Source organism: Pangasianodon hypophthalmus, chromosome 7 (assembly GCF_027358585.1).
Source record: "Pangasianodon hypophthalmus isolate fPanHyp1 chromosome 7, fPanHyp1.pri, whole genome shotgun sequence".
Classification (NCBI taxonomy): Eukaryota; Metazoa; Chordata; class Actinopteri; order Siluriformes; family Pangasiidae; genus Pangasianodon; species Pangasianodon hypophthalmus.
Genome location: NC_069716.1, coordinates 16287540 through 16308388, shown reverse-complemented (window position 1 = coordinate 16308388; position 20849 = coordinate 16287540). Strand labels below are relative to the sequence as shown.

At 38.4% G+C, this 20849-nt stretch overlaps 2 protein-coding genes across 10 annotated transcripts in view; both read right to left on the bottom strand.

Annotated features, from left to right (window-relative positions):
• mcf2a (MCF.2 cell line derived transforming sequence a) overlaps positions 1-1712 on the bottom strand; it is a 41356-nt gene extending 39644 nt beyond the window's left edge. The window contains exon 1 of the mRNA XM_053235651.1: positions 729-1712. Within this exon, the coding sequence (XP_053091626.1) occupies positions 729-788 (60 nt within the window). The 5' untranslated portion in view covers positions 789-1712. The remainder of the gene's footprint in view (positions 1-728) is intronic.
• A 1408-nt stretch (positions 1713-3120) lies between these two features.
• The window catches only part of atp11c (ATPase phospholipid transporting 11C), a 76133-nt gene continuing 58404 nt past the window's right edge, over positions 3121-20849 (bottom strand). For 2 of the 9 annotated variants that reach the window (XM_053235650.1, XM_053235642.1), the window contains exons 29-31: positions 20529-20637; positions 19556-19587; positions 15410-17616 (exon numbers count right to left, since the gene is read on the bottom strand). In XM_053235650.1, the coding sequence (XP_053091625.1) occupies positions 20533-20637 (105 nt within the window). In that variant the 3' untranslated portion in view covers positions 15410-17616; positions 19556-19587; positions 20529-20532. Of the gene's footprint in view, positions 3221-4180; positions 4250-15409; positions 17617-19555; positions 19588-20528; positions 20638-20849 lie in introns of those variants that run through there. The other 7 variants (XM_053235646.1, XM_053235647.1, XM_053235644.1 and 4 more) reach the window with 6 other exon arrangements.

The following is a 20849-nucleotide window of genomic DNA, read 5'->3' as shown; positions in this document are numbered from 1 at the left end:
GCATTTTGTATTCTTGTCATACTGACACCACTAGGGTCATATTTATATTTGCTGTCATATTTATTATCTACCGTCTCACACAGTACATTCTAGCTGCTCCTGTAACATGTTCATTTCCCCATAAAGGATTAATACAAGATTATCCATGATATAATAATATTATCATTATATGTTATTATTTACATCCAGTAATTTCATGATGGGTGCCAATAATTCTGGAGGGTGCTGTAGAAAGTATTTGTTTCTTCCTCTGCCATACCGTTAGAAAGAAAGCTATTTCAGATTATGTTAGTGAAAAAAGACCTTCACTTTGTCCCCAGTTAGTTGTGCTGGTGTTGCTCAATGCTGCTGTTATTGATCCAGTAACCGGATGCAAACCGCTGCAGAGATGAAGTCCATCCATATTGTGCATGAGAAAAGGACAAGAAATGAAAACCTGCCACACGACCAGCTGATGATTACCAACCATGAAGGGTACATCTGTGAAGGATTCTCTCCATAAAACAAACCCGACCCAATGTGAATAATGATGCTCTGAATGCTTACACACCAAACGAGCTCTATTAACTTTGTTAACAGACATTCATGGAAACATCTTGTAAGGATCATCCATCAAGCTCAATACAATGCAGGCCTTTCTTTAAAATCTCATGGAAAACATAGACTAACGTCAGCAATGGCATGAATAAGCTAAATCCACTCTAACCCTTTAAATGCCGGAGTGTTACCATTGCAGTATCCTCATTACACTCGCGCAGACCGCCGCAGAAGGAACAGGGAGCACTCATGATCGCGGTGGTTTAAAAAGTACAGGTAATCCTTTAAGTCAGCTCGTCCTCTCCTGTCATTGTGTTCATGATGCAGTACTCGTGTGGCTGCAGAATCACCCGCAGTCCCAGTCTCTCTCTTTCTCTCTCTCTCTCTCTCTCTCTCTCCTTTCTCCACACAGCACAAACTCATCAAGTATAAACTGCACGTAGTGTATGCTGCCTAAACTCAGGTATCTCTGCATGCAGCAGCTGGCCAATCATATGCGAGCCTCAGTCAGCACTTTTTTTTTTTCACGTTTGCTCCATTGCGTCAAGAGTTTCATCACTGCACTTTTGTGATTTGGAGCCTAGGAGCTGAAATTCATTGCCACGTTCTTAAAGCAGAAATGTACAACACATGCCAATGTGCTGCAATCTGTGTATGGCTGTCTAAAATATTTTAGCTTCAACAAACAAAATATGCCTTCATTATCTAGAGATATCTAGGTATAACTAGTCCTCTAACTGCGATCTTCAGTGTCTTTGTCAGTCTCTGTGTCAGTCTCTGTGTCAGTGTCTGTGTCAGTGTCTGTGTCAGTGTCTGTGTCAGTGTCAGTGTCTGTGTCTGTGTCAGTCTGAAACACCTTGTTGAACAGTCTCGCTGTCAATCTCTCTGTCAATTCCTCAGCCAGGCTGTCCATCAGTCTCTCTGTCAGTCCCTTTGTCGGTTTGCCCATCTGTCTGTCCATCAGTCTCTGCCAATGTGCTGCAATCTGTGTATGGCTGTCTAAAATATTTTTGCTTCAGGAAACAAAATGTGCCGTTATTATCTAGAGAGAACTAGGTATAACTAGTCCTCTAACTGTGATGTACAGTCTCTCTGTCAGTCTCTCTGTGGCAGTCTTTCTGTGTCAGTCTCTCTGTCAGTCTCACTGTCAGTTCCTCAGCCAGTCTGTCCATCAGTCTCTCTGTCAGTTCTTCTGTTGGTTTGTCCAACTGTCTATCCATCAGGCTGTCCATCAGTCTCTCTGTCAGTTCCTCTGTTGGTTTTTCCAACTGTCTATCCATCAGGCTGTCCATCAGGCTCTCTGTCAGTTCCTCTGTCAGTTCTTAAATCAATATGTCTGTCAGTCTGTCCATCAGTTCCTCTGTTAGTTTGCCCATTGGTCCGTCTGTCAGTTCCTCTTTCAGTCTGTCTGTCAGTCTCTCCATCAGTCTTCTTTAAATATCTGTCAGTTTCCCCATCAGTCTAACCATCAGTCTTTCTGTCAGTCTGTCTGTCAATCTCTCCACCACTCTTTCTATCAGTCTGTCAGTGCCTCTGTAAGTCTCTCCATTAGTCCCTCTGTCAATCTCCCCATCAGTCATTCTATCAGTCTCTCTGTCAGGCTCTCTTTCAGCCTGTACTTCAGCTTCTCCATCAGTCCCTCTGTCAGTCTCCCTGTCAGTGTTTCTCACAGTATTTCCATCAGTCTCAGACAGTCTTTCTGTCATTTTCTCTGTTACTTCCTCTGTCACTCTCACTGTCAGTCTGATCTTCTGTCAGTTTTCACATGCTGAATATGATAAAACATCATTAATGATAGGCCCATTTCTAATGGCTAATTATAACATGCTGAAACAAGTGACAAATTTAAGTAAAACGTTTCTGCCAGTAGCTTGCAATGATATACAGTTTTCATATTTGTTGATAAACATGCATCAAGAGACATTTAAAGTCAGTAGCCAAAAGAGAATTCAACCAATTCAGCACCATGGACAAATATAGAGTAACTATGGGCCTCAGTGTACAGCCATAACAATGATATTAGAATATATACATTAAATTCCAAATATTTCACCACTAACATGCATGTGTATGTTGTAAAGAGGGGTAGGGTAGGGATGACTGAATATTTTTGATAAGTTGTATTCTCTCACCGCTATCCTTGCAAGTGCTGTTTTGATGGAATTCCAGGTATCCAGTCTTCGGTCCAATATGATGATAAACTTTACTCCGGGTTGCCGTGCTCTGAAAACATCAGCAGTTGCAATGCAGTAGATGTGAGCAGTATAGAAACTAAGGAGTTAATCCTTTAATGCTTACAAACTGGGAAATGCTTATAAAGAATACTGTATGTATGTATGTTGTTAATAAGGTTTATGATAAAAAAAACTACATGGCAGAGAAATGATTAAATAGGTTTTAAGCATATGGTTGCAAAGTACATTTAAGATTTCTCAAATAGCTAGAGAACTGAGAAGAGGTAGCTTGCATTGATTTAACGTGGACAGAATATATAAACTAGCATTGTTGTGCTGCATTGCAGTGAGAGAGAAGGAAAGCAAGAGGAAAAGATAAATCAGTCTCACATACCGTGGAATCAATGTGAGATACGTGAGGACTTTAGCCAGAGCTTCCTCTGGGATATCACTGAAATCTGAGCATTCTGGGAGAGTAATGATGACACTAGAATCCTCACCACGGCCCCCTGAAGAGACCAGATCACAGTGTTAGTATGCCCTTGATCATGCAAGTATGTTGTAAATATGGATGACAGTGGAATAGGAGGCAAATGGGTAAGCTTTTTGCAGTTACAAGGATTTGTGACTATACAGTTATACAGAATAACCAAATCATAATTTTCTGCTTGGCTGACTTTCCTAATAGGAAAAAAAAAAAATACTAAATATACACTCACCGGTCACTTTAATAGGAACACTTGTACACCTGCTCATTTATACAGTTCTCTAATCAGCCAATCATGTGACAGCAGCACAATGCATAAAATCATGTAAATACAGGTCAAGAGCTTCAGTTAATGTTCAGATCAAACATGAGAATGCAAAAAAAAAAATTTGATCTCTATGACATGGCATGGTTGTTAATACTAGATGGGTTGGTTTGAGTATTTCAGAACCTGCTGAACTACTGGGATTTTCACACACAACAGTCTCTAGAATTTACACAGAAAGGTGGGAAAAACAAAAAACATTGAGTGAGCAAATGTGGGTAGAAATGTCTTGTTGATAAGAGAAGTCAGAGGAAAATGGCCAGATTGGTTCAAGCTGCCAGGAAGGATATAGTAACTCATATAATCATTCTTTACAAGCACGGTGAGCAGAAAAGCATCTCAGAATGCCCAACACATCAAACCTTGAGGTGGATGGGCTACAACAGCAGAAGACCACACTGGGTTCCATTAAGTGAAGCTCTTGACCTGTATCTGCATGATTTTACACATTGTGCTGCTGCCACCTGATTGACTGATTGGATAACTGCATGAATGAGCAGGTGTACAGGTGTTCCTATTAAAGTGGACTGTGAGTGTATAAATGGAGCTTTAATATCTGCATGCTTTGAGTGTGTAAGAAATCATTTCAGATTAATTCACGTGATTAGAGCAAAGATTAATGGGATACCATGAAGGCAAACCTACTCAGTATCTCACCTGATAAATAAGCCACTTGCTTCTCAATATAGCCAGCCACCTCGTTCATACTCACAGGAATCGACACCTCTGTATAGAAAATAGAAAAAGATCAACATTTTCATCTTACTGAGAACTTAATGGGTTTGGTGGTGATGGTAGCCACAACAAACCAATTCTGACATAATGAGGATATTTTTAAGATAGTTACAATGCCACCCAGTGATCACATGGCATAATTAAGCAGGAATGTTCAGCTTAATCACATTACTGACTAAATCATGCCACACATGATCAAAACTGCAGTAGGTTATAAATCACATGCATTCTTGCAAAACACTCTGCACTTGTGTTTGCTTGTCTCTGGGATGTACAGTATCTTTATTTAGAGGAAGCATTCATGTGCCTGATTGCATAATTACCCCTTAAAGCCACTTATTATTCAGTTATTCATCTTAAAACATATTGTTCAATAGTTACTATGATTTATTCAATAAATACAGTGAAACTAATAGCGAAAGTTATGTAGTTACATTAGAGTGAGGAATAAAAGACTAGAAACACTGATGAATTCTCATGGGTTGTGGCCACATAACACAATGCTCACAGCAGAGTGTTCGAATTACATATTAACAGCAACCTCACTTCCTACTTATGATTTAAACAGTAAAGTACAAAAACAATGTGTCAGTTCTCAATAAATTAAACTCCAATGACACTAAAGTTACTGCTTAAGACTTTACTTGCATTTAAAAAGGATAGCCAAGATACACAATCACAACTTCACAACACTTTCACTGGTAACCTGACTGACTTTGCTAAATACCAGTCCACTCAATTTGTCAGAAAATACTGTATATTACGTCTCTCAGAGCAACAAGTGACTGACACAAGGTAAAAGAATTCTTATAGCAATCATTTTTCTTATAAACACTTCATCGTTGACACTTAGCTTTGCTAGAAAACTCAGCAAAACGAAATATCATGGTACATACATGGTACATGTATAATAACATGTATAATCTATTGTTAATAGTGTTAATATTGTTGATATTATTAATATTGTGACATTTTGCCTTCTACAACAGCATTACCTGATTGGTCAGAAGGTGTTGATTTTTTTTTTTTTTTTAAACAGCCGCTCTATATGACAGTATAGTTCTAGCTGCGACGCATACCACAGGTTTATATTAATGCGCTGTTCTAATATGTTATTGTTTCTATAGCAACAACTTGTACAGGGACTTGTATGGTGGAAGCTCCACATAAATGGTTTTGATAAAGTAGTTAAGTGTTGATATAGTGATATTTTCTGTGAAGAGACATTTATTTAACATTTAAGCATTTTGGAACAAAGGTTAACCTGTTGCTTTAAGTTTTCTAACATGGGAGAAGATAGAGGACTTTCTGGTTTCTTGGTAACATGTCTTATTAACTCCAAGAAAGCAAGACGGAAAAAAAAAAAAAACATAAAACAGGTTTTAAAAAAAAACACATAACAGGACCAAACTTATTTTGTGGACATTCCACAACATTAAATGTATATGCAAATAGATGAAAAGTTCTAAATGATGTTCTGTAATAAATGAAAATCTGTTGTTTTAGTTAGAAGACTGAAACACTTTGGGATATTATGTTAAATGCAGGAGAATAATCAACTTCAGGGTGGTAACAGCAATTCTTGATTATTTTCCTATAACAACATGTCCTGTTGTGCTTTATTCCTCGCATATTGTGCACCCTAAATATAAAATTTGTACCTTATTGGCATGAGGTATCAGAGGTATCTGGTCACTAACTGACGGGTTTTGATTTCTATATGGTCAGTTTTCGTTTCGGCTATAAAACACTCCAATATATGGGTTAACATCCTGCTGATCCAATATTACTGGTAGTAAGTACAGTAAATCTTTATAATTACATTTACATCAGTATAGCCCATGTGACAGAGCACTAACACGGTATATTACTTATTTTACAGATGCCAAAAACAGGTGGTACTCATTAACATATGGTTCTTGCTGCTACATAATAAATGTAGGACATTAAAACTGTATAAGGGTATAAGAGATAATGTAATTATTTGTGCGTAGCAGGCTGCTGGGGCCAGTGGAAAGGTTTGGCAGCAGGAGAGGGGCATGATGAATGAAGTCACTCAATCAGAGATAAATATTTAATGGCTAACCAAACAAGACATTGTGAGCATCAGTGCACCGCTACGTGGATTCGTTGGTCGTTAGTTTTAAGTGGATGTTAAAAAGTCTTCAGACCCCTGATAAAATTGCAGGTTTTTGTGATGTAAAAAATGAAACCAAAATAAATCATGTCAGATCTTTTTTCACCTTTAATATGATATAACCAACAAAATTCAAGTGAAAAACAAATAGAAACATTTTTGGGGGGAAAAAAAGAAAAAGAAAAAACCTTTCAATAACCTGGTTGCATAAATGTACACACTCCCTAACTAATACTTGGTAATAAAGCACTGGGTCTTTTTTGAGCAAGAGTCGACCAACTTAGCACACCTTGATTTAGCAATTTTTTCTCCTCTTCCTTGCAAAAATGTTCCAGATCTATCAAATTGTAAAGGAATCTCCTGTGCACAGCCCTCCTCAAGTCATTCCATCCCATCTTCAGCTGTCTAACAGAGGCCTGCAGGCAAAACTGTTGGTATTTGGCATGATCTATGATTCCTCTATCTTGACTAGAACCCAAGTCTCAGCTGAATAAGAGCAGCCCTATAGCATGATGCTGCCACCACCATGCTTCACCATGGGTATGGCATTCTTTGAGTGATAAACTGTCTTGTTTTGTGCCAAACATATCTTTTAGAATTATGGCAAAAAAAAGTTCTACCCTGGTCACATCAGACCAGAACACATTGCCACATGGTTTGGGGTGAGTGTGTGTATGTTATAATTGTTATAATGTATGGCATAACTTGGGCGGGCTTTTTGTTTTGTTTTTTTTTCCCCCGCAAGAGTGCGCTTCCGTCTAGCTACACTAACCCATAGTGCAAAAACATTATATCTAAGCAAGAAAAATATCTGAAATATCTTAATTATAGGCATAAACAACCAACATCTCTCTTTATTAAACAAACATAAGATTACAAAAACCTATTTCTAGACATTTTTTTTTACTCATTTTAAGCTTGAAATTGTCTTATTCTATTGGCAGATAATTTTTGCTATTTGAAATGTTTATATCTATAAATAAGCAAAATTATCTTCCAAAAGAATAAGTCATTATTAAGCTTGAAATTAATAAATGTCTAGAAACAGGCTTAATGGTCTTATATTTGTTAAATAATAATCTCATAATGAGAAATATTAGATAACTTTATTTCCTTTATTCAAGATATCATCAGGTACTAAGATATTTCTTTGCAATGTTGGGTTTTAATTTTGATTTTTTAAAATGTTTAACCTTTATTTTTTTTAAATAATATTTAAATGTATTCATTCATCTACTACATCTGTCATTATGTTAGCATAATTAGAATTGCCATTGTTAGTTAATAAATGGTGGCTTAATTTTTAGACACATCAAAAATTTGAACAGAGAAAATGTGTGATGTGATGAGAGAGTTCTTCAGTTCTTCAATCTTCAGTCAGTTTAATCCTAACATGCAAATTATTTCTAATGATTCAGACAATCAAATCTATCATTTTAAAAGCAGTTATTGTAAGATGAGATATTAGTTTACATGCACGTTAAAATGGAAAAAATAAAAAAAACGCCAACAATTATGTTGCTCTTCTCATTTAATCCTTGAATGTTGTTCCATGTTTGTTCTTCCACGCCAATAAAATGCCTTTTATCAGAGGTTCCAGTCATGTCCTGACATTATGTTGGCTTTACACACAGCCCATGGCAAAACACACAGGCCTAGAGCCAGTCTTCTCATTTAATACTGACAGTGGGTGCATAGATGATGTTTGCAGAACTATCTATTTGCTCAGTATGTGTACACATATAGCTCAGCTGATTGAGAACTGGTTTTTGTTTTGTAACTTTTTGTGAACACATTTTCAACTCAAAACGGTTTAACATTTATCTGAAACAGTTATACTGTTTTGAACCTTGCCTTCGTAATTTAGGCAAAGGAACCCCTTAGGTGATCGGCCTAAGTGTTTTTTTTTTCCTGCCTAAATGGAATGCACCACATCATTATTTTAATCTACCCCCTAAAAACACACATTAAAACCACTGCAGTGTACTAAGTGTTAGAACACTTTACACTGACTGACACTTTATATTATGACTGAGAGCGAGTTAATTTTTGGCAAGTTTCTAGCTAGGTGTTGACTAACTCCATAGCACACAGATGAGGAACGGCAAAATCTATTCATGCTCAAAATAGGGACAATGGTCAATCTTACCTTGGGGTTTGTGCACGTCTTTTATATTGTGCTGCTTATAATTAAAGTTTAATTCTAATCTATTTAACACAACCTACATACTGAACCTGACGCCTTCTTAGCAACAATTTAAGCATGTCATTGGCAATGTCTAGACATATTACTATGGCTTTTTTTTTCTCCTTTTCATATACTCTAAATCAATTTTTTTTTGTTTGTTTTTTTGGCATTTGGTATATCACTAGCTGAAACTAAATCCCAGCAAGAATGAGCTGCTGTGTATCCCTGGAGATGCATCACCACATCAACATCTTGCAATCTGTCTGGACAACATTCGGATCATACCATCTGATGCACGCAGCCTCGGGGAAGCGGGGTAGCTCTGGACAACCAACTCTCCTTCTTGCCTCAAGTTGCTAATCTGACTTGTTCATGCATGTTTTTCCTTAACAAAATCAGGCCCCTATGTTCCTCATACTCTCCATACCCCTTTGGCTTTGAGCTAATACGCCAATGTAATCAAAGCTAGAGTTGAATTTACCACTAAACCTGTGTTTGTGCTGTAAGTGTGAGTTTCCTTCTTCCTTGCCAATGCCAAAATACAACCTTTCATACTTATTACCATGTTGGCATAACTGACAATCTAGCAGAAAAGCAGTGTATCACACCCATCCACTAGGCATACACAGACACATATGGGCAGTCTTGATAGCTGATCACATTTTCTTTCCCTAAAAGGACAGTTTGGTGTGAGGGCATTTGGTGTAAAGGAGATTAAAGGGGATTAATGGCTTGAGTGATTATAGAGGAAGCATATGAAAGAAACGGAGTCTGCTGGATAGATTTGTAATCCTGATCATGTTCTAGTATTTTTAGTAATTTTCATGTTGGTCTGATTCTCTCTGTATCTCCAGTGTGGTGAGTCCAAAGCACACAATCAACTATACATTGTCTAGGCTTGACGAGGCATTGTTCTCAGCCTGCTTAAAATACAACCACTTTACTAGAAATACGGCTCCACTTCAGAAATGAGGACTTGGACAACAGGAATATGGATTCTAATTCTGGTAGTCCTTACTCTGGAGAACAGTGATATATAGGACAGTGGAGATTTGTACTGAGTCTACATAAATTACAGAACTGGTACTAGAAGGATTATAGCTCAGGGAAACAACAAGCCAGTTAAATATTCAAATGAAAACACAAGATGTTTTTACACCAGTACATCGGTTTCTCTGTACACTGAACCAGCCCAGGTCTGAGAAGAACAGCTGGATCATGTTACCCTGGTCATTAGACAGCGCTAACCATAACATCAGGTAAAAATAGACATGCATAGCTGCAGAATTACCTTCAAATTGAGCAGTGGCCAATAAAGTAGCACCATATATAAAATCTGTGTCCTAATCAGCATATGATACATTTTAACAATAAGGTTTAAGGCTTGTAGACTACTTTTGAGGAAGCAGAGCACATCCTTCAGGTCACTGATAACTTTTTTTTTTTCAGAATATGGGCTTATGGAGAGGAGAGGAGAAAGTGAACTGGATGGTGAAGCTAAGCAGAACAGCACCCAGATGCTGAGTCACTGTTTCAGGCAGAAGCCATGTTTTGGGGCTGAAGGTGAAAGGAGATTCAGAGCAGATGGGTAACTACTGTGTTGGTGGCTCCTCTGCCAACTGGTGCAGCTCAATGTGACTGTCATTCTCATCATCCCATCCCATCCCACATTGGTGAAACTGCTTTAAATGTCATGTGTGAGGAGAATATGAGATACACTATCTGCCAGCCAGGATGGTCTACATAGCATTTTCATTATAATGCAAATGTAAATGTATTAACAAAATGTCACAGTTAACAGAAACTTTGGGGTGGGAGAATGATACATCATACTATCAACATTTTCACGATACATATCATGGGATTTTGGTCTTATAGGCGTGAGAAAACCAGTAGTGGTATTAAAAATACTGAAAAGCTCTGATTTGATGATATTAATTAACAGCAAGAGAGGAAAAGCATGGGAAATAAAACACTGGGTGTAAAATATACTTAACGCCCAATTAGCACTTTATTACCGTAACAAAGACGTTGTGTTATAAGTGTTATAAATATGATGACGATACCCAAGATACTCTGAGAAAAGTGTATTGCACTGTAACTTGTCCAGACATTGATATTATTTCATATTATATTGTATGGAAGTATGATCACTGTGTATAATCAAGTCTAACACATTTTATCTAAACTGCATCGCCACTACATTCTATATGTAGATTATAAACAACAAATTCAGAATCTGGGTCAAATTTGTTCCAGGTTTAAAATAATCCACACTGCAACACTATTAAGATGATTCCAGACGAACAATATGAGCAAACAAGCAGAGGTTAAACCAGTAGGTGCATGGCTATGTGCATGGCTATGTCCCCTAAGCTATACACCCATGACACAGGGAGAGTTTGTGTGTGATGAGTACTCACGCTGCAGTGTGTTCTCCAGCTCAGTGCCAGCCTGCAGAAGACTATAATAGCCCTCCATGTCTCTCTGAGGCTGGTGAGGAGAGGCTGGGCCCATTCCCTAGCCTTGCTTCAGGGGAGAAGACCACACTGCCGGGCCTTCCAGGCCCTCACATCCTTCTTTCCTCCGGTTCCTAAAAGTAGTGAAAAGTACCAAGTGCACAGCTGGATCAGGACTCCTCTCCTGACAGACACTTTGAAAGAAGCAAAGTGTGTATTCCAGCTTCTCCAGCTCAGGGTGCCATCTAGGAAGATTAACACCAAGCACACACACTGCTGTGACTTAGGAGAGAGGTCACACTATTCACTCTTCACTATGCTAAACACTTGCACACAAAGGATAAGGAAGACAAGAGCTGGATGTTAGGACATCGTCCTGTCTCAAACTGTAATGACTGGGCTGTGAAGTACCACTCCATAACAGAGCTCTTCCTCTCTCTACATTCCACTGCCTCTGTTTCTGTGGAGGAGAGTGCGTCAGTGCTGCAGCTCTGTGTGAGGCTGCTGACACTTCAGCTCCAGGCTCCTCCCTGTACTGCTCTCTCAAATCCCCTCATTGGTCAGCCTGGCATACAGGGAGTGACAAAAGCTCTCCACTGCTGCTGTGCTGTCTCTGTGGAGGCTCGTGCATCAGACAGCTATGTAAGTACTCTCACTCACACACTGTGAATCATTATGTGGGAAAGAAAAACATTTTTCTTCCTCTGCTTTGCACTCACTATCCGTATCGGAAAACAATAGAGCAATGCTGTACTGGAAACATAAACGGACACGGATAGCAAACTTATTATCAAAGAACAATTGCAGATAGGTGCCTGTTTCCAGCACTATCCATTTTCCAATATCCATGTTTATTACAGTTTCCAGTCTTTTTGGGAAATCATTTTCCATAGCCTATATTTATGACAGCTGCTCTCTGAGGGTCAAATTCAATTCAATAAAGAAATGGCTTCAAAAGATGATGATCAACATTTTGGAAAGGAACTGTCAGAGCTTAGATCTAAATCCTATCAAAAACCTGTAGGATGACATGAAGGGAGAGCCCTTGCAATTTGATAGATCTGGAGAATTTTTAGGAAGGATGAATGGAATAAAATCCAAATCAAGATGCGCTATATTGGTAAACTCTTACCCAAAAACACCGATTGCTGTATTACAAGCAAAATGTGCTTTAACAAATTATTAATTAATGGGTGTAAAACCAGCTTATTGTTAAGGTTTTTTTTTCTTTTCCCATAAATTGTTTTTTCTCTGAATTTTGTTGGTTGCGTTACCAAATTAAAGGTGGAGAAAGATCTAACATGATTTATCTTGATTTCATTTTCATCACAAAAACCTGCTAAGTTAACAGGGGTGTGTAGACTTCTTATATCCACTGCATCAATAGGACCCCTAATAACCCTGTACTGATGATTGAAACAGACGTAAACTATTCATTAACCAATTCAATCACAGATGTTCCTGAAACATTAGACGTAAAGAGCACAGGCTTACTCACTATGAGAGACCAGTTGCTGTCGAGTTTAAATGAGTTCCTCCAACCCCACCTACATAGGTGATACCAGAGAGTGGAAAATAAGCATAAGGTCCTTCTCACCAATAATATTTTAGTTTTAGAGCATGAATATACACTATCACTCAAAATATTAGTTATGCTGTCATATCTAGACATGCCAGAGTCCCCACTTGCATTCTATTCACTCTTTTAAACCACTGTAGAATAAGAGTATACTTAATAATGTGTCCTGCTGCCTGATGTGATGCCAGTATCTGAACCTGACACACTTCTACTGCTGTGGCTCCTCTCACCCTCCAGACTTGCCTGATAGAGCCTTGTGACTCACTCTCTACCATAAAGATGTCCCAAATATCACACCTGCATACTGTAGGCTTGTTCCTAACAATTGCTGCAACCTAAAGAAAGTGATGCTCCGACTAAACACCCTGTCAACACACTTAGTACTGTTTGACTGTGTAGTATACAGTTGTGGAAGAGTAATTATTTATAATTCTACTATCCGGTGTCACCCAGAAGAGGGCGGGTTCCCTTTTGAGTCTGGTTCCTCTCAAAGTTTCTTCCTTATGTCCTCTTCCTTGAGTTTTTCCTTACCACAGTCGCATCTGGATTTCTGTAAAGCTGCTTTGTGAAAATGTCTATTGTTAAAGTGCTATACAAATAAAATTGAATGGAATTGAACTACTTCAAATATTTAGGTTTATGTCACTCGGTTCACCTACCTTACCTTCTATACACTCTTACCATATAATATTAAAATTTGATATAAAATTTAATTTTACTTGTGTCTCCGACCATACAAAACAGTTGGTATGCCAATTTTTATACCCAAATTCGTTTTAGTCATCTTCGATTCATACATTTCTAATTTTATTTGGCTAATTTTTAATCTTGCTCGAATTTGTAGACTATTCTTGCTGATTCATAGACAGAGGTCTTGCACTTCCTAATTTTCTCTTCTACTCTTGGACAGCTAATAAACATTGTACCTTGTATTGGCGGAAGGGTCACAATGGCCTCAGTGTTTGACGTATTTGATGTCAATTCATAGTTCATTCTGGCTTGCCACTTCCTGTTAATGGTAAACCTCTGTGGCTCCCAAGTGGCACAACAGAAAAGCATTCGCCCTTCTGTTGAGAAGAGCTTATCCGTCGCTTATCCATCGCACTATGGGTAGGAGGGATGGCATACTTCCCATGAACAGCCATTCAAAAAGATTGGCTTCCTGCATCACAGAGGAAGTGTGTGTTTGCCCCGCGCTCCCCGGGTGGTAGCTGTTGTGGGGAGAGTTAGTGGTTGGGAAAATATAGTAACCTTTTGTTCCTCCTTGGTTAGTAGATTTTGCTTTCCACTGGCATAAAGCTGATATCAAGTGTAATCAAGATCTATACACACATGGGGGTATTTATCTTCTGCACAGATTAAATCAAGATTCCCAAATTCTAACAGTGCAGTTTCAGTGTCCTCAACTTCCTCCTAAAAACGACTGAAAGATGAAAATTTTCTTATTGATATTACCTTATATTCAGTTGTACTGTTGTGTCTTGGATTCTACTCATTTCAACAGATCCATATTCACTACCTTCATTGCACTTTGCACCTTTGTTCATGGCACAGTACTTTCTTCAATTACTTTAATTACACACATCATGCAATTCGCACTATTTTTTTTAGGCTTTTTTTTTTTTTCCATTTGCACTGTTGATCTCATGCAATTTGCTGTTTTGCATTTCTGGTTTGATGCCAGTTGCATTTCATTGGCTTTGTATTTGTTCTCAGTTCTTGTGATAAAAGTTGAATCTAATCTAATCTACCACCAAAGGTACTATTTCCAAATTGTATGGTATGATCCTTTCTCCTGTCTCTTCTTCTGCCTGTTTCATTAGATACAAATGGGAGACTGGGGGGGGGACAAATGGTGGAAAAGAATGGGATTGTATCCACTGGCACATTAATCCTTCCTCAATCTGTGCTCGACATTGTTTTATTCAGCTGAAAAGCTATATTGGTGAACCAAATATATTGGACTAAGACCAAACTACTACTTTAGTTGCATGTTTTGGGGATGCCCTGCCATCATAGTTTTTAAGCAGTCCATATTTGTTAAAAAAGTTAAAGAAGCACTCAAAATCCAGCATTATAGTTTTCTGTACCTTCTTAACCAGATTCCTTATTTTATTCAAGTGGAAAAATTATAATCCTGTGATGATTGGTCCATTTTCTTTATCTGGAGAAAATTAGGTACACACTCAGATCTGAATGTTTTTAGGAATCTTCCAAATACCCATTAAATTTTTTCTGGCTTTACATTGTAGCCTTTTATTCAATTTCATTTCACCTTTAGCTTTCTCATGGCTGGGCTCTGACTCTGGCGTGAGTTGATGGGGGACAGGGGTCGGTGGGCTGTTAAATGTGTACTTGCATGTTTTCAACTGTATTGCAATTCTGCAAATAGTAATTTTCTCTTTCCTGTGGAAAAACTGTGAGGTTCTTAATTTTCCAACAATAAGGACATTAACACTATGAAATAACAATGAAAAATGTACAATGAAAGCTGGTAAATCAAAACTATTTTATATTTTAAATTCTTAACAGTATTCCTGATTTACACACTCTGGTCAACTTCACAAATAGTTTCATGGGGGAGCTTCAGCGAGGAGTCCGCTAATAGATCAAATACTTTTGGGCCACTTCTCAAGTTCTAAACACATTGTTCCACAAAACAAGTAAATAATTTTACGTAAACACTACTGATTAAAATAATATATTTTTGATAAAATCAATTGATTAATTTTATTCACAGTTAAAGTTAAATTTATTCACAGTTAAAGCAACTTAGACCAACAAGACCTTTGATTTCAAAAGAGTTTTATTATATAAAGATTTTTTTTTTAATTTGGAACAGACTGGTGTTAAAGAGGTACATTCAGCTTAGTGGGTCAGAGCCTGAAGGTCTCTGTTTTGTGCTGGACTGTCATCAGCACCACATCCTGACACTGCCCACTTTTCACCCTCAGGCAGTCTTATACCTTTTTTTTGGACATTTCTTCCCCATTTTCTTACAAAATAGCTTGAAAAAAAGGGTGCATTAAAAATACAGTCAATTTTTTTTTTCTTGTTTTCAGGCAAGTATGACAAACAAACAGTTGTAAGCTGTGAAAATAGCATCTCTGATGTAATTTAAAGGTATTTGAAACATTGCAAGCAGGTCCCATTCACCCACCCCCATTCTGAGCTCTATACACACACACACACACACGCGTACGCACGCACACACACCACAAACAGGTGGACATGGTGTATGTATGCGCTGTGCATAAGACTTTATCTCAGAATGTCACTGCTAAATGGCTGTGTAACCCAGATATTCCCAAGTAAATCTGTCAACCAAATGAAATATAAATACAATATAGAGCTTTTATGTATATTCTTTTCTCAAAATAGCAGTTAATGACAGAATTAGAAAGTGCTGATAGGCTAACTGAAATCTGGGCTTAAGATGCTTGGCATCATGACACAGTCAGAGGTCTAACACACGCCACTGCTCTCACAGTAATGCACATGTAGCTGGTTTAAATCGGGTTACGCTGTAACGGGGCACGACGCCTTCCAGATCTGAATGATTTCAAAACATGACCAATTTAATTAAAAAAAAAAAAAAAAAAAAAAAAAAACATGCCCAAAATTGATTCTTTATGCCCAGTTTGGGCTACTAGCAAATACATACATACACAAATAGACATTCAGCTTTCATTTAAGGTCATATTGAGATGTGACTTCGTGCACCATTCCAACATTAAACCAACTGAGTAATGTGTGAAATGCTGATCTAGCAGCTATCCCTGCTCTCAAACATCCAATTAACCCAGCATGTGGGATTACACAGGTTAAACGCACTGTTCTTGATGATAAAAAGATACAAGTCATAAAAATATAACCTTTGTGACTAAAACTACTTAAATAAATATGTCAAATTGATTCACACAGTCAAAAGGAAAATCAGTAATAATCGAGAAAGTGATTGAAACTATGGCACACACAAATGGAATGTATGAGGAAGCGCAAAGTAGGAAGGAGCAGAAAGAAGAAACTGAAGACAAATGCTGTGCTCAGGTTGAAGGCAAAAACAACAATAACGAGTGAAACCTGACCCCGTGCCAGTACGGAGAGAATACACTGGCCCCATGTTCCACACTCTGTTGATTTAAAGTTCACCTCAGTCTCTCTCACAGGAAACACACACATATGCCATCACACGTGCAGGACTGGCTATGGCGAGCAGGAACTCCACAAGACTTTTTTTTTGGTTTCCAGCAAACTCTTGATGGAAATACACATCCACTTATTAACAACTAGTAATCTATAATCCGATGTCTCAAGTGATCCCTGCATCATTAGAAATAATGATCTGCACCCAAATTTATAACAGAACTAAAGAAAAGTTTGCACACTTTAGAGTATGTCTCTTGACCACACACACAACAGGAAAGCACATGCACACCTCTGGCTTCACGCAAGTGGACACACAGCTTGTTTTTGAAAGGCAGCTTTGTAAACCGGTAGGGTCAGGGCCATCAGTACAGCATGTTCGAGAAAGCCCACAATCTTGAAAGTCTGACACTAGAGCTAGACTAGAAACCTGGAAGAAAAATCCTGCTGGGATGACAGGGGAATGTGGCACTGGTGACAGCTGCTCCCATGCAGGAGCAAGACGTGGTGGATGAGTCATGGAACATCGTGGTCGAAAAGTGGCACATGCTGTGAGGACCAGCGACACAGTGTGCATATGTGAAGTCATACTAGAAAAAGGAAAAGATGAACGGGAGAGAAATAAGAGCCAGAGGGCTGTCAGACTGCTGGATCCAGGCCTGGTATGAAAAGGCTTTTTTGGTTTGATTTTCATTTTCTTTTGGTTGCTCCCATTTTCTTGTCTGTTTTTGACCAGGCAGGAGGACAAGCAGCCAGTATAGCTCGGGGAGCTCTCCCTCCTGGCTTTTTCCATGTCCTTCAGTAGCGTTCATTCAGAAACTTGTAGGACAATGTGGTGATAGCGGCGACCTGTAGTAAGAACAGAAATACACACAGTGATGCATCATTCCTACGCAGGGCATGAGTTTCCGAGCTGAACCACCACTGACAATGTTCACATCAGACATCAGAATGGGGGGAAAAAAAATGTGATCTCAGTGACTTTGACACGACATGGTGGTTGGTACCAGACAGGCTGGTTAAAGTATTTCAGAAACTTATGATGGGATTTTCATGCAAACCATTCACACAGAATGGTGCAAAAAAACAAAAACATTCAATGAGCAGAAGTTCTGTAGGCAGAAATAAGAGAGGTAAGAGGAGAATGGACAGACTGACAAGTCAAGCTGACAAGAATGCTAAAGTAGCTCAGATAACCACTCTTTACATCTGTGGTAAGCAGAAAAGCATCTCAGAAAGCACATCACAACACATCAAACCTTGAAGCAGATGGGCTACAACAGCAGAAGACAACGTCAGATTCCACTCCTGTGAGCCAAGAACAGAAATCTGAAGCTACACTGGGCACGAGCTCACCCAAGCTGGACAGTTAAAGACTGAAAAAAGACTTGGCGATGTTTTTCCAGTCTTCACCTTCACACACTTCACACATCACTTCACTTCAACTGTCCAGATTTGGATGTGGTTTTCTGCTGTTTTAGCCCATCCATCTGGAGATTCAATGTGTATTTTCAGATGCTTTTCTGTTCATCACGGTTGTAAAGTGGTGTTGCAACAAGGTGTTTCTGCCCACATAACTGCCGCTTATTGGATTTTTTTTTTTCTACACCATTCTCTGTAAACTCTACAGAGTGTTTTACCTAAAAATCCCAGGAGATCAGCAGTTTCGGAATACCCAGACCAGCCCATGTGGCACCAACAACATGCCACGATCAAAGTCACTGAGATCACATTTTTAAAACTGAAGCTCTTGACCTGTATGTGATGATTTTATCCATTGCGCTGCTGCCACGTTTGGCTGACTGGATAACTGCATGAATGAGCAGGGGTATGAGTGTTCCTCTTAAAGTGACCAGAGGATTATTTAATGTATGGCTATAAACTGAGAATTGTTTAAATGTTTAACTTGCGTGCATGCTTGAACTCATTTACATGACAAAGCAACCATGGTAATGTTTCAATTCAAAGAAAAAAAAAAAAAGAGATGTAGACGAAAATGTTTTTTTTTTATATAACCTAAACAGTCAGATGGAAACCATATAACACAAATAAATGTTCCTTAAGCAAAATATTAAAAACATCACCAGCATCCCAAATCAAAACAACATATGAAGTTAATCATTGATCCAAATTCTTCAGCTTGTTTATAACTGATAAGATTGGAAGTGATTAGAGCATTGCTTGATTTTCAGTTTTGATTTGATTTCGTTAGCCAGGCTGTGGTGCTGAGGTCTGTGTACATTGTGCTAATTTGTTTCAAAATATTATATATATATAATAAAAACTGTGCCAAATCAAATATGCGGATCAATGATCTGCTATGGCGACCCCTAACGGGAGCAGCCAAAGAACAACAACATGGTACAGCAACCAACAAAATTCAATTGAAAAACCAACATAAACATTTTAAGGAAATAACTTACAATAATCAGGCTGCATACGTGTACACCCTTACACGTTATTGTTATTGATTCCTCATTTTTCCACCTTAAAATGTTTGCTTTCACTTGAATTTTTTGGTTGCTATATCACACTAAATGTGGAAAAAGATCTGACATGAATTATCTTGGTTTAATTTTGTACATCACAAAAGCCTGAAATGCATAGATGTACACATGTAGATGTATACATATTCATACATGTATAGAAATAAAAGAAAAAAGAAAACAATAAAATTGTTTTCTCTCTTTCATTTTGAAACGAAAAACTAATGAGCACAACATACACGGACCTGCTGAGAGCAGATCACTGGCATCTTTGCCATCAATCATCAATGCCATCACTTTACCTGTCTGTATGAAGGAGGGTGTCCTGTGACAGCTGAGAAGAACAGAAAAGTGGGTTTAATCCTGGTGAGTGAGCCATGCATACAGTCTCACCTATAGCTGACTCAATCACCATGCACACATTCATAGCAGGCAAAAGCACATGTACAGCACATATTCAGGGTGCAAAGCTCCCATTAAAGGCCAAGTTTCTGCAACCAAATACACAACACACTGACCAGGTTTAGGCAGGTTAAGCATTGCAGGGATGACACATGCAACAAAGACCACACAAATGAAACAAAAAAAAGACAAATTCCAACCCAAATTCAAACACTGTCACATCACAGACAAGACCACTGATGCAGAAAACCTGCAAAGTATATAAGTATATGAATGACATGGAACACCCACACACATTTAGACATCCAAACACAACACACACACGGATAAACCAGGATTCCCAGACCAACATAGCTGAAGAGAGTTTAGTCAGTTAAAATCACATATTAGTCAAGTACCCAATCACAGGGAATTTTCTAACAGAACATGCAAGAGCTTTTCGAGAGAAGGGATTTCTCTAGAAGGTTGAAAGGAACATTCTGTTTAACCTGCCAAAGATTTCATTTCATATCCCATTTTAACCCTAACCCTTCGATTTAATTCAGTTTATGTCCCTAAGATTTACAGGTATACTATACAGGAGATAATGGCAAAATTAATTTAAGCTAGATTTGCTAGTTTAGCCGAATCCTAATGCAAGATAACATATGTTAAAATCTATCTATGGATGCTGTTTTTATCAATTTTACAATGTGAGATTTGACTTGTAGTGATGAAAACAATGTCTTGTCAGCCAAATAACACTAGCTGATCAGGCGAAGGTTCTAAGTACAGGAATTTACCAGAAGACATGACTGACTGGGCAGCACTTAGAGGAGGAAAGCCCTGTTAGCTTAGGGCAGTAAAAAGGGCTATGATTGGTAGGTCTGGTACCTGTTCATATGACAGTATTGGACTCGTCTGAAAAGGTTCTCATGAGCAGAGGCCTGGCTGAAGATTGGGAGGAGTGGCTGCCCCCCGTACTCGAGCAAGCCGGCTTCTTCTGAAAGGGTGGGGAGTGTGTGAGACACTTAGGACACCATGGAATAAACGTATGTGTGTTTATAAAGTTTATCCAAGTCATACAACCATACAACCACACACACACACACACACACACACACACACACACAGAGAGAGAGAGAGAGAGAGAGAGAGAGAGAACAGATGACAATGCTATAGTTCTTATTAGTCTGATAAACAAAACCTTATACA